At 49.0% G+C, this 12,984-nt stretch overlaps 1 protein-coding gene across 1 annotated transcript; it reads left to right on the forward strand.

The window, feature by feature from the left end:
* Positions 1-609: 609 nt before the first annotated feature.
* Rprml (reprimo like) lies at positions 610-1,683 on the forward strand. Its single transcript, XM_029546480.1, has one exon. The coding sequence runs from the start codon at positions 865-867 to the stop codon at positions 1,216-1,218; it is 354 nt and encodes a 117-aa protein (XP_029402340.1). The 5' UTR covers positions 610-864; the 3' UTR covers positions 1,219-1,683.
* The last annotated feature ends 11,301 nt before the right edge of the window (positions 1,684-12,984 follow it).

Raw genomic sequence — 12,984 nt, forward strand, 5'->3', positions numbered from 1 at the left:
GTTTTAGAGGGTTTCCCCCAACTTTTGCTGATCCGTGCTAAGTGCTCTACAATGTTTATTTCGATAAAATAAACAAATAAAATAGAAACTCCGGCAAATGACTCAATTTTAATGAATATATTAAATAGAGGTGGCATATGGGGCCACGGTAAGAGGCAAAGAGCTCTCTTGGCTGTGACAGCCTTCAGCCAGGGGAAAGCTGAGAGGGACCAGCAGACACAGTGTGGCACGGCCAGGCCACCCAGAACCACACACACACACACACACACACACACACACACACACACACACACACACACTTAACAGAATGGAAAAGGTTCCAGACCGCCCCCAGCCACAGTTCTGGGAACCGGCACCTTTGGGGCGGTTCAGCCAGAACAGACATCAACTGCCCAGAGTGAGTCAAGATTACTTGGCCCGAGGGCCGGAGCTGCCTGGACACTCTGACCCTGTCCAGCGAGCTTTGCGCAGACAGCACGCTGGGAGGGGTTCGTGTCCCAGCAGCTTGGGCGCCGCGAGTGGGTTGGGGAAGGGCGGGGCGGGGCGGAGCTCGGTGGTAGCCAGGGGCGGGGCGGGGCGGCACGGCAGGCTCGGAGCTCCGTGGGCGACTGCCACGCACTGTTGGCTCTCTCCAGCTCGCGCGCCGCCTGTTGCTCTCTGGTCCTGGCCGCCGGTTTCCCGCTGGGGAGGTAGGCGGACCAAGAACCGCAGCGCGTGGGCGACCTCCCGCCTTCCTCTCTTACTGGAGCAAGGGTGATCCGGACCCCCCCCCCCGCCCGCCGGGCGTCCCCGACAGAGCGGACGCCGCCAGCTCCCGGGCACGTCCTAGCCTGCGTACTCAGACCCCACAGGCACCACGCCGGCATGAACGTGAGCTTCCTGAACCACAGCGGCCTGGAAGAGGTGGGTGGTGACGCCCGAGCCACCCTGGGAAACCGCAGCCACGGGCTGGGCACGTGGCTAGACTGCTGCCCCGGAGGCGCACCACTGACCGCCAGCGACGGGATCCCCGCAGGACTGGCGCCGGACGAACGCAGCCTGTGGGTGTCGCGCGTGGCGCAGATCGCCGTGCTTTGCGTGCTGTCGCTCACCGTGGTCTTCGGCGTTTTCTTCCTGGGCTGTAACCTGCTCATCAAGTCCGAGAGCATGATCAACTTTCTGATGCAGGAGCGCAGGCCCTCCAAGGACGTGGGCGCCGCCATCCTGGGACTATACTGAGCGCCGGCCGCCTTCGCCAGCGTCGGAGCACCGCAAGGAAGAGACTACGGAGCCTCTTTCTCAAGGCTTTAGCCGCTGCCTGCGATCAACGAAGTACCTCGCATCACCCGGGTCTGGACACCATAGGACTCAGCGGCGGCGGTGCGCGAAGGGATTGTCATGCCAGACTCTGTCCTGTGTGCGCTCCAGCAGGAGCCGGGGAGGGTTCTTCACGGTTTTTTTTTTTTTTTTTTTTTTTTTTTTTTTTTTACAAAGAGAAGTTCAGGGCAGAGTGGGAGACAGGAATGTGGAGATGCAATGCGGGGCTGAGGTTACTATAGCGGGAATGTCGGACGTGTTGGTGGGGGCCAGTTCCAAGGAGGGCTCAGGGAAGAAGTGCATCACTGAGATTTTGCATCTGATCTCGCATTGCATCTGAGAAGAAATTTTGTAATAAAACCATAGCCGTCGGGCTTCCTGATGATACATTCTAACTGTGCCGTGTGTGTGTGTGTGTGTGTGTGTGTGTGTGTGTGTGTGTGTGTGTGTGTAGGGAGGAGAACATGACCTACTTCTTGCCCAGTTTGGTCCACTAAAGGAGCTATGGGGCAGACAGCTCTGAAGCTCCCTGGTTCTCAGACCAAGAGGTGAGAGAAAGGAACTGTTTTATCTTTTGGATTTTTTTTTTTTAACGTTGTTTTGGTTGTCTTTTTGTTTTTTGTTTCCTTTTTCCTACAAAGAACTGTTTTTTTCTACTCTACTCCTACCATAGAAGAGGCAGGTTCTTTGGGGCAGCCAGACACTTAATGAGATTAATTTAATTGCTGGAAATTTTAGTCTTCTTCACGAAATGGAAATGGAAAAAGAACGTGAACAGAATTTGGGGAGGGAATAAAATAAACATATCAGAAAAAATTCATTTGGGTAGATGGGGCTGGGTCTAGTAAAATTCCAGGCTGAGCCCAGAAGCCCCATTTAATGGCTTGTTTTACCCGACCCTTACGGATGGTAGATGGATGGACTCAGGACAGACCCCTTAGTTCTGTCCTGGAAGGGGACTTGGGGTGTTTAAGATGAGGAAAATGGCCTCTGAATGCTGTTGTCTTCAGAGTACTAGACCCTCCCTCCCGTTAAGAAACGCACCCTCCGCTCCCTGACAACCTGAGACTGAGTTCTGGAGGGGACTTGGTGCTTACTGGCCAGAAGGAAGGGAAGGGGCCATCTACAGCAAGCCCAGGCCACCACAGGGAGGAAAGCCTTCTTCCCTTGGGCTTTTCGACCCATGTGCACCCTCTTAGCCAGTCTTGGGCATAGAGTATTGGGAAAGGCCTCTGGGTAACGGAGCTCAGGTCCCTCTCCTCTCCTCCTCCGGGTAGAAGTGAAGGAGGATGAGAAAGAAGATGGCTGAAGCCTTCCCTGGCTTTAGAATGAATAACGTTAGGAACCTTCTGTCTCTGGCACCAGTTAGGCAGGGAAAGGAGGCAGCGGTGTGGGGGAGGGGGTATATCATAAGTGGTGATTGCATCTGAAGGATTTAGACTCCTCCCAGCTCCCACACAGCTCTGTGAAGTCATCAATATTGAGATATATGTCCTTCCCACCACCCTGCCATTCAGTCATATACCCGGGGATTCATCCGTGGGATGGACAGGCCAGCGGGGCTAGGTACCACAGAACCCTTTTTAAATAGCTATGAAACAAATTCCACCGCATAGAAGGAACACTGGAGTTCCTGGGGTGCCGATGACTAACTGGCATTGTCTCCGGTAGCTTGTCTGATTCAGCTGGAAGGGGCTTGGAAGATGGGAGAACTTGGACACTGATTCTGGACCCCTGGCCTGAGTTGGCACAGGTACCTGGAGTCTGGACCACCTACTGGCCGGGGATATTCCATTCAGACCACCACAAAGAAGTCTCTTTAACTCCCAAAAGACAGGGGCTTGGGAAGGAATAAGGCCTTCAGATGTCTGCCTAGCCAGGTTCCAGTGAACATGGAGAACTTCCTGAAGCAAAATGCCCTGCTGCTAGTGTGACGGAGGGGAGGTGGCTCACGAGTTCAATTTCTTGAATTTGCTGACAAACGCAAAAGCCTTGGTGGAGAAGCCTGGCAGGTCCATGGTCATTGTTAACAAAGACCTGTCTGAGTCAAAAAAAAAAAAAACCTCTAAGGTCTCCCTATATAACCCAAGATGGCCTTGAACTCAAAATCTTCCTTCCTCAGTCTCCCGTGTGCTGGATTTACATGCATGCACCAACACCCTAGGCTTACCATGAATGTTCTGCTATCCGTTTCTCAGTGTTCAGGCATGCATTCACAGGCACATATGCACGGGGTACTTGCTTGCACACCAAGGTGTATGCAAAGGCCAGGCTCAAGGAAGAAATGGCAGCAGACACTGGTTCTGGGAAGGGGAGGAGGAGCAGTCACATTTGTAACCATTCTTACTCCTGCAGCCTAGAAGGGTACCTCAGACAGAGGGGAGGAAGGCAGAACTGTGTGAGGTAGAAACCGGTGAGGCAGGGCTCTGAAGGAGAAAGGTGACCCAAGATCAGAATCTTGAGCCTTGAGCCTTCAGAGCAAAGCACTTCCTGTGTCTCCAACCCTTGTGCAGTAAGTATTCTCCCTGTGAGGCTGGCTTAGGACACAGTGGCCAAGTCTCAGAAGGTCTCAGATTCAGCACGGAGAAACACAGGACCCTGGTCTGGGGTCTCCTCGCTGTTCTCTTTCCTGGCTCTGTGACTTCAGTGAAGTAGCTCAACCTTTCTGTGCCCCCCGTTTCATCTACCCAGTAGGAGTGGTAAGACTCAGAGCTCCTATAACGTGCAAGTGACGTAGCCAGCCCAGGACACGGCCCTTAAAAGACAGTCAGCGCCAGGCGTGGTGGCACACTCCCTTAATCCCAGCACTCGGGAGGCAGAGGCAGGTGCATTTCTGAGTTCGAGGCCAGCCTGGTCTACAAAGTGAGTNCGAGGCCAGCCTGGTCTACAAAGTGAGTTCCAGGACAGCCAGGGCTACACAGAGAAACCCTGTCTCGAAAAAAAAAAAAAAAAAAAAAAAAAGACAGTCAGCAAAGGAAACTACCAACGTCATGGTTATCTCTGTTGAATGGATGAGCTCTTTGCCCAGCAAATGGAGCTGGCTCTGAAACAAGAGCCCTGGACAGAAAGCTAGCGATAATTCACATCCAGACCTCACTTCGGTGTTTTTCCTAAGGCTCCAATTTGTGAAGCACTAGCCTGATTCACAGCCCCATTTTACAGAAGAGGAAATTAGGACCCACAGAAGCTGCCTGAGTAACACTAAGTAAGACCTTGCCAAGTAGGAGAAGACATCACCTCAGTTGCTGTCATGGGAGAGGAAACTGCGGTTGCCTTTAATGGACTCTCTCACGTTCACTCTATCAATTAGCATCAACAGCAAATCTACTATACGTTGGGTCCTGGGCTAGGGGTCTGCAAGAGCCGGGTCCCAGGATGCTATCCCTAGGGCAACAGGGACAGTCCTGGGATAGGGTAGCTGGGGCGCGGTCACGTCTTCTATTCCTTGTTAGACATACCGTCACCTCGTAGGTGACCCAGGAGCAGAAGAGTTGGGAGCGCTAACACCCACACTTCCACTCCTTCCCCAGCTCGCCAAGGAGGGTGCCAAGCCCCAGATGCACCGCGCCCCACCCTCCCGTGATCCCGGCAGCACAGCAGAGATCGGTCACCTGGAGCGTCAGAACTGGTTTCCCAAGGAGAGAGAGCAAAAGAGGCCAATGTCTGTTCCCAGTGGCCTCACTGCCCAACTGGTGGCTCTTCGCTGAGCAGACTGGGGGTGGGGGGGTGAAAAAGAGGGATGTCACCACCTTTTGCTCCAGGCTGCCATCCAGCCATGTGCTTCAGCAACCAGAATCCTCTTCCTGGAGTCCTTTTCTGCCCCCCACTCCGCTTGTCTTGACTCAGAGCCAGGACCCACGCGAGAACATCTTTCCCGTTCTAGCTAGAGCAGGAAGCAAAAATAAGAACGGGAGGAGGGAGAGGGAAAGGGACAAGGAGAGAATGTGAGAGGGAGCAGAGAGAAGATGGCTTGGAGGAGAAGGCAAAGAATAGAGAAATACAGCAGGGGAAAATGAGGCTCGGCAGAAGCTTAAGGTCTCCCCCTCTGCCCCATCCTCAGGCTTCTGTCTACACAGGGGGTGGCCAACCCTTCCAAATCCACTGAAAATAAAGCGACAAAGCAGCAGCATTTAGGGGGGCTGATTGGGGGTGGTCCCACCTCTACCTCACAAGATCTATGTCCTCTGCCAACCGCATAGCCTCCTTGTGATGGTGAACCATCCTCAAAGCCAGGCCTGGGCCCCACTCCTCCATACTCGGTAAAATATCATCCCTAGTTGGGGAGGAAGCATTCAGCAAAAGCGAGGAAATGGGCGGACAGTTGGCAGATGTGCACAGAGGCACGGGGCTTAAAGAGGCAAGCCTCGGGGTTTTCCAGCTGATGGAAAAAGCCACTGAGCTTCTCAAGCGTCAGGTCTCTCATCTCTAAGAATATTAGCCAAGTGGTTGGGAAGTTAAATGAGAATGTCTGAAAGCACTCCACAGCACCGAGAATAATGCAAAAAAGAGATATCTTGAAGGGTTCACACTGCATCTCTGCCCTGATCTGTATGAGGTTCAATGCCAGCAAAGGACGTAGTTAGTCATGGTGGCATGAGACACTGAATCACAGAGCCCAGAAGCCATGCTAGATCCTTGGATGTCAGCTTAGACCAGTAGATAGAATCCATGGACTTCATGCTTGAAGTGCATTTTTTCTTGTACTATGATTGCATGTGAATTTTTACATCTATAGCCACAACAACAACAACAAAAGAATGGGCAAGAAGTAGTGCCAGTCTCTCGTCCAGAAAGAATCACCATCAACCCTTTGCTGTAGCTCCTTTTGTGTGTTTAGGAATCAAAACAGTAAAACCTGGGCTTTTTAATTTTTTTTTTTAAATGTCCTTGCAGCATTCGTACCATTTTGAACATTTGAATGGTTTGAGACGTGTGACTGTTTTCGCTTAGCAATAAACAGTGATAAGCTCATGTTGGGAACTGACATCACATGCGCCATAGGTTTTTGTCACATCACCCTTTAGCTGACTGATCCCTACAGTTGAGTATCGCCCTGTTTCCAGGTGGGTGGAAAGACTCCAGCTGTGCTCCACCCCACCTTGCAAGTGAACTTTAATGAGAAAGCTCAGCTGGAGTGTTCCCGTCCAAGCATCTCTCCTTGCTCTCTTGGGATCATCCCTGCAGGAAGAGCCTTCGGGCTCTTGAATGGCATCTGCAATCACTCACCGAATCCCATCTCTCAGCCAAACTTTTAATTTCCACAGCAACCTTAGATGTTGGCATCCACAGATTGAGACTACGCATGCTCAAACAAAACAAACAAACAAGACACCAGGTCTGGCCAGGCAGCGGCAGAGCTAGGATCTGGTGTCTTTGTCTTGGCCTCCACATACTCTGTCTTTTGTTACACTTTATCTCTATCACCATCTATAACTGAGGTGACTGGCACAGGGTGGGAGCAGAGAGATGCAATCTGGAGCCACAGGTGTGTGGCAGGCTTGGGGGAAGTAGCAAGCTCCTCTCTTACCATGGGAAAGGAGCTTTGTCATGTGGTTCTAGAACTCAGAGTCCTAGGTCAGGCCTGGAAGTGCCGACAGGGTAGCCCCTCTCTCTCTGGCTCTCAGTCACTCGTCTGCAAACCTCTGTCATTATCTGTGTCCTGCAAACCATTCTCCTTAAGCACTACCCACGGAACGCGCTTCTTCTTGTGGAATCGTTGGTCAGGATGCAGTTTCTGCCTAACAGGACAGAGCTTGGTCGCAGCTCATCTATGGCTGTCCAAGTAGCTAAGTGTGGCTCAGGGGTGCTACCTAACTAACCCTCTCACCTGAAATCGAGAAAACTGAAGCCCTGGGAGAGAGGAAAGAGGAAGGAGCATCAGGATGGCAGACACCTCCTTCCTGAACACTCAGTGTGTAGCCCACTAGCTACACGATCACTCCAAAGTGGGGTGCAGGGGCAGATCCAGCAGGAGTGACACCACTGTGTTCTGGGAGGTGGCAGTCAGGGGCCCCAGGCTTTTCTCTCCTTACCCAGCATACACAAACCCAAGCCTTTGTCATGAGCCTAGCACTGGGAAGACACATGAAAGAGGGGTTCTTTATACCCATGTGTGAATTTACAGGGCACTAAGACGGGGGAGATTTTAATAGACATGAAATAGTGGGGCTCCCTCCAAAAGCACCAGGGTCCCTTCCCTGTGCACTGAGCCCTGACTATCTTTAATAGTGCCTGCTATGCTCCTGGCTTACAGATTTGGATAATTAGAGATTCCACTTCAAAAAAAAAAATGTGATTTTTTTGCATTAATTTGGGGAGAAGTATATGTATAGGCATTCACATGTATATACACCAGGGGGTGAAAAACTCTAATGAATTGCCATGGAGATAAAACTTGGGATGAAGTTGCCATAGTAACGGAAGTGTTTTTGAAAGGCCACATCACCTTAGTGAAAGTAAGAAGCTTCTTGTCAAGAATTTGCTATTAGAAGCCAAATCACAGACCTTTCCGTCAGGGCTGGGTGCTCTTTCAGGGTTTCTTATTTCTCGTTTTGTTTTTGTTTTTTTTTTTTTTCTTATTTCCTGTTTCTCCTGATCACTCCCAAGAGCATGAGATTTTTATCTGGGAAACTGATTCAAGTTCTGGTCAGCGTCAGGGTGAAAGGGAGTAGACTCTCTGTTGACTTGGTGTGTGGCATTGGACAAATTGTTTCTCTCCTCTCCTGGGTTTCCTTTCATGCAAAATGATGAGGCCAGACATAGACCCTTGTGTTCTTCCGAAGGTAGAAGGTCCGCTTGCCTGCGGAGGACCCAGCCTCCCACGTATGCCCTGCCTCCTAGGTAGAGGGACTGATGAGCTGTCCGTGGTCCTGAAACCCCACCAGCTGGGCTGTTCTCAATGTAGTGATCTTAGCATCAGCCCTGCTGGGCTCAGAAGATCTCAGCCAGACCTATCCTAGCCTGACAATCTATCAGGAGCAGTTAGGAGCCATGTCCCCCACCCCCACCCTTATCTGCAAAACTTGAGTCCAAAAGCTTGCCTGGGCTATGGGGAGAGGAGGGTCCCCCACAAAATTGGTCCTTCTTTTCTGCAGGAAGCTCAGCTTTTCCACTGGTAGCAGCAGAGATCAAGACACACTCCCCATCAGGGACACGTGCTCACTTCCACTAAAAACAAGCTGTGCCCAGATGCCACATCTGCATGTCTTCAAGCCACGGCTGAGCGCTGATTGCCACTTGTTATGAAACATTCGAAAATCACAATAGCCCAGCTATGTCCCCACCTAATTACCTGATCATCTTTCCATAGTCTACTTCCCTCCTCCAGAACACGAGATGAAAAAAAGAAAGAGAGGGAACACTGGGGAAAAGCTCATAGTGGAGGGTGTAGGGATTTGCCTGAGACGTCACACTTTTTTTTATCTCTTAATGTCCCTACCTGCCCACATAATGTAATGGGTGGGAGTGTGGAGCCCCCAATTCAGAAACCTTTGACTCAAGCCCAGCTTCTATCCTGAATATCACATTCTTCCTGAGTCCTCATTTGGAAAATGGAAATCAGTTACATGTATTTTAACTGTTGATTAAGTGGTTGGAAGATTAAACGGGGGAACATTTAGCAGGCCCAGGGTCCGACAACATTGAAAGTACCTGGTTAGCTTTAGCTGGGCTACAAACTGCCCCCTAAGCTTTAAATTGATGACTCAGATGGACTTAGGTGGGCACTCCTGGTGCAGCAGATGTCAGCTGTAGCTGAGGCATGCAGCAGTGTCACACTGACTACGGTGTCAGTGTCTGGCATATTCGTGGGAACAGCTAGGAGGGTGTGCTTGGCTGGGACGATGGGCCTCTCTCTTCTCCTCAGACCCATGCTATCGCCTTCTCCAGTCTTCGTGGGAGGAGGGCTGATCTTAGGACGGGGCAGATTTCTTCACCAAAAGCAGAAGTTTCTGGACCTTCAGAAATGGCACACATCTTTTTCCTCCAACACAGCTTATGTATTACAAATAAGTAACTGGTCGAGTCCAGATCCAAAGTGGAAGGAGACAGCACAAGGACATGAGGACCTAGAAGTGTGGTTCATTATGGGGTATCACTGGAAATCAACTCTTATGTAGATTAAGAAATATTCTTGCTACTGGGATTTAAGGGAGGGTCCATTCCCTTAACCCATTTTTAGAAATAACTTTGGAGGTTGGAGACACGGCTCAATGGATAAGATATTCATCATGCATGCGTAAGGACTGTAGCTGGGGTCTTCAGCACACACAGAAGCCAGAGGCAGGGGTATGGTAGCCCACTTGCGATCCCAGTACTTGGGAAGCAGAAATGGATCCCAGGGGCAAGCCATCTAGCTAGATCGATGGAGCCAACAGGTTCTGGATCCAAGCCTGAGACCCTGCCTCGGGGATTAAAGTAGAGTCATCAGTGAAGACATGATGCCAGCCTCTGGCTTCCACATGCAGAAACATACAGATGTACAGACAGGCACCATCCCACACACGGAGAAGTTTGGATTTGCTGCCTTTCATGTGAGCACCGCTCCAGCTATCCCCTAGGCTAGTCAAACTGCTCCTTCCCCCTCATCACCCTGCAATGGGCTTTGTATATCGCAGGCATTGAATGTACATTGCACGTCCCCGTGATGTGTTAACTCTTCTAGGCCAGCTGTTTTTCTTTGTGCATATTCCCTTCAGCCCATTCACTCCCCTTGTAAACTTTCTGTGTTTTCCATTTTGGCACATAATGTGTAGCTGAATGTTATTAACATATCAGCTTTTTATTTGTGTGTTTCGTGGATTTTTCTTAATTGTGATGGTATATATATGGTGATCCATTTAATATGGTGAGGTTTAAAAAAAACTCATTTTATTTGCTTTTCGTCTTTTTCTCATGCCCTCTATTGGCTTGGAAATTAAACACCTTATCTTGATTCTTTTAGCAATTACCCCTCAAATTTTGACAGCTTCACCGTTGGAAAAGTCTGAAGTTAAGGTCTACCTTCATCATATAAATTATATTTATATTACAGATAATACAGACATATAAATTAATACATATTAATTTTATTTGGAAGAAGGACTCACATTAACACAGGGTGACTTCGAATTTACGATATAGCTAAGGTGACCTTGATAAAAATGTTCAAATTCCAATTGCCTCCTCCATAGATAACATTGAGTTTATTACTGCTTTGCTTTGCTTTTCAGGAATAATTGTAAATTATGTAGCCCAGGCTAACCTCCATCTTGTCATCTTCCTTAGTCAGGCTCGTGAACGCTGGGATTACAGATGCTCATCGCTGTGTCTGGCTATCATGCTCTTTTTATCTCGTTCTATCCCTAGCTTTAAAAAACTGTCTCCAGGGGCTGGTGAGATGGCTCAGTGGGTAAGAGCACCCAACTGCTCTTCCGAAGGTCCGGAGTTCAAATCCCAGCAACCACATGGTGGCTCATAACCAGATCTGATGCCCTCTTCTGGAGTGTCTGAAGACAGCTACAGTGTACTTACATATAGTATATAAATAATAAATCTTAAAAAAAAAACTGTCTCCAAAGTATTCACTATGAATATATCTTTTGAGTCCTATTTCAGATTCACTGTAAAATTAACTTTTGGGCTGTTTGCTGGCTCGTTTTATGTCTACTTGACACAAGCTAGAGTCATCTGAAAGGAGGGAACCTCAGTCCAAAAGAATGCCTCCATAAGATCAGGCTTTAGGCAAGACTGTAGGGCATGTTCTTAACTACTGATTGATGGGGAGAGCTCAGCCCACTGTGGGTGATACCAACCCTAGGGTGATGGTTCTGGGTCCTGTACGAAAGCAGACTGAGCAAGCCATGAGGAGCAAGCCAGTAAGCAGCAAACTTCTGTGGTCTCTGCATCAGCTCCTGCCTCCAAGCTCCTGCCCCATGTGGGTTCCTGTCCTGACTTCCTTCAACAGTGAACAATGGTGTGAAGTCATAAGCCAGATAAACCCTTTCCGCTTTGACTTGCTTTTGGTGCTGGTATTTTATCACAGCAGTAGTGACCCTAGCTAGCACAGGGTGTGTGGCATTGTGAATTCTGACAGGTACAGAGTGCCTGGAAAGACCGGCCTCTTTGTGGTCCAGTCTTTTATCCTTCTCCTTGACTTCCGATGCCCACTCATCTATTCTCTGTCCCTGTGGTTTGCCTTCTCTGGATGTCAAATAAACGGGGTCATATAATTCAATCTAGTTTCTCACTCATAGTTTGCTACACTCCATGTTATTTCATCTGTCAGTAACTCGTTTCTTTTCACTGCAAAATGGGTACTGCCCCATCAGATGGGTCATTAAAGCACAGATCTGGTTCAGTTTGGTTGAGATGCGGCCTTGTTATGTTGCCCTGGCTACTCAAGTGATTGTTTTGCCTCAGGTTCCTGAGTGATGGGAGTATGGGTATATGACCATGCTGATCCATATCCTAAGTTTTAAATTTTGAACTCTTATTCAAAACTCTTATTTTTGTCTATGGTTGAGGTATATTTGGGTTGTATTCAGTTTTGGGTGACTATGAATAAATCCAACATAAATATTCATGAACAGGTACTTATACATCTATGAATCAAAGTCTTCATTTCTCTTGGGCAAATGCCTAGAGGTGAGGCTGCTGGGTCACATATGAAGCAGAAGTTTAACTGTATAGAATACTGCACACCATTTTCTGTAGTGACTGCTTAACGAATTCACATTCTCACCAGCAGTGAGTGCCGATCGATTCCCTGCGTACTCAGTTTGTTCCTGGAATCAGCTGAGGTCATACTGATTAAGTGGTGTGTGGTGGTACCACACTGTGGACTGGGCACATGTCTTTCTAATGAACGGTGGTGTTATATCTTTGCAGGTATTGATCCCTCCTTCCTAAAGTTGAGATACCTTCCCTCACATCACTGAGCCATGAGAAGATCTTTGGATTCAGGTCATTAGTAACAGCAGCAGTAGCAGTAGGGGCAGGGGACATGTGTGCACCACAATACAGGTGAAGATCTAAGGATAGCTTTCTGTTCTCACACCCTGTCAGAGCAGGCTTTCTCTTATTGTTTCTGCTGTGCTGAATATGCCAGGCTCACTGGCCTGGGTCCTTCTGGGTGATTCTTCTCTCTCATCTCTCATATCACTGTAGAAATGCTAGGGTTACCAATGTACATGGTTACATCTGGCTTTAATATTTTCAGAATATGCATTCTTGGGATCAAACTCAGGTCATCAGGTTTGCCCAGCAAATGTTTTGCCCATTGAGTCATCTCTCCAATGTCTGGACATGGGTCTTTCTGTCTACATATGATTTTGGAAGATGGATTTCTGATTACCCATCACTGAGTTTGGTCAGCATGATTACTCAGTCCTGAGATGCTGACCACTTCTGGGTATCCTGATCTACCTGGATTTCTCTATCCTTCTGTTGAAGATAGGCCTGGTCTGTGGTAGTCATTCTGAAGTATACCTCAGGACTCAGCCTCCTCTCCTCGCACTGCCTCTCTCACACACCTGTCTCTTCCTACTCAGGAGAGGAAGTAAGAGGGATGTGAGAGTGGGAAGGCCATGGAGATGGGAAAGAGGAAGTAAGAGGACTGTGAGAGTGGGCAGAAAGGTCATGGAGATGGGAAAGAGGAAGTAAGAGGGCTGTGAGAGTGGGAAGAAAGGTCATGGAGATGGGAAAGAGGAA

Source organism: Mus pahari, chromosome 14 (genome assembly GCF_900095145.1).
Source record: "Mus pahari chromosome 14, PAHARI_EIJ_v1.1, whole genome shotgun sequence".
NCBI lineage: Eukaryota > Metazoa > Chordata > Mammalia > Rodentia > Muridae > Mus > Mus pahari.

Coding starts and splice junctions, on each gene's coding strand:
- Rprml (XM_029546480.1), top strand. CDS start 865: ATGAACGTGAGCTTCCTGAACCACAGCGGCCTGGAAGAGGTGGGTGGT.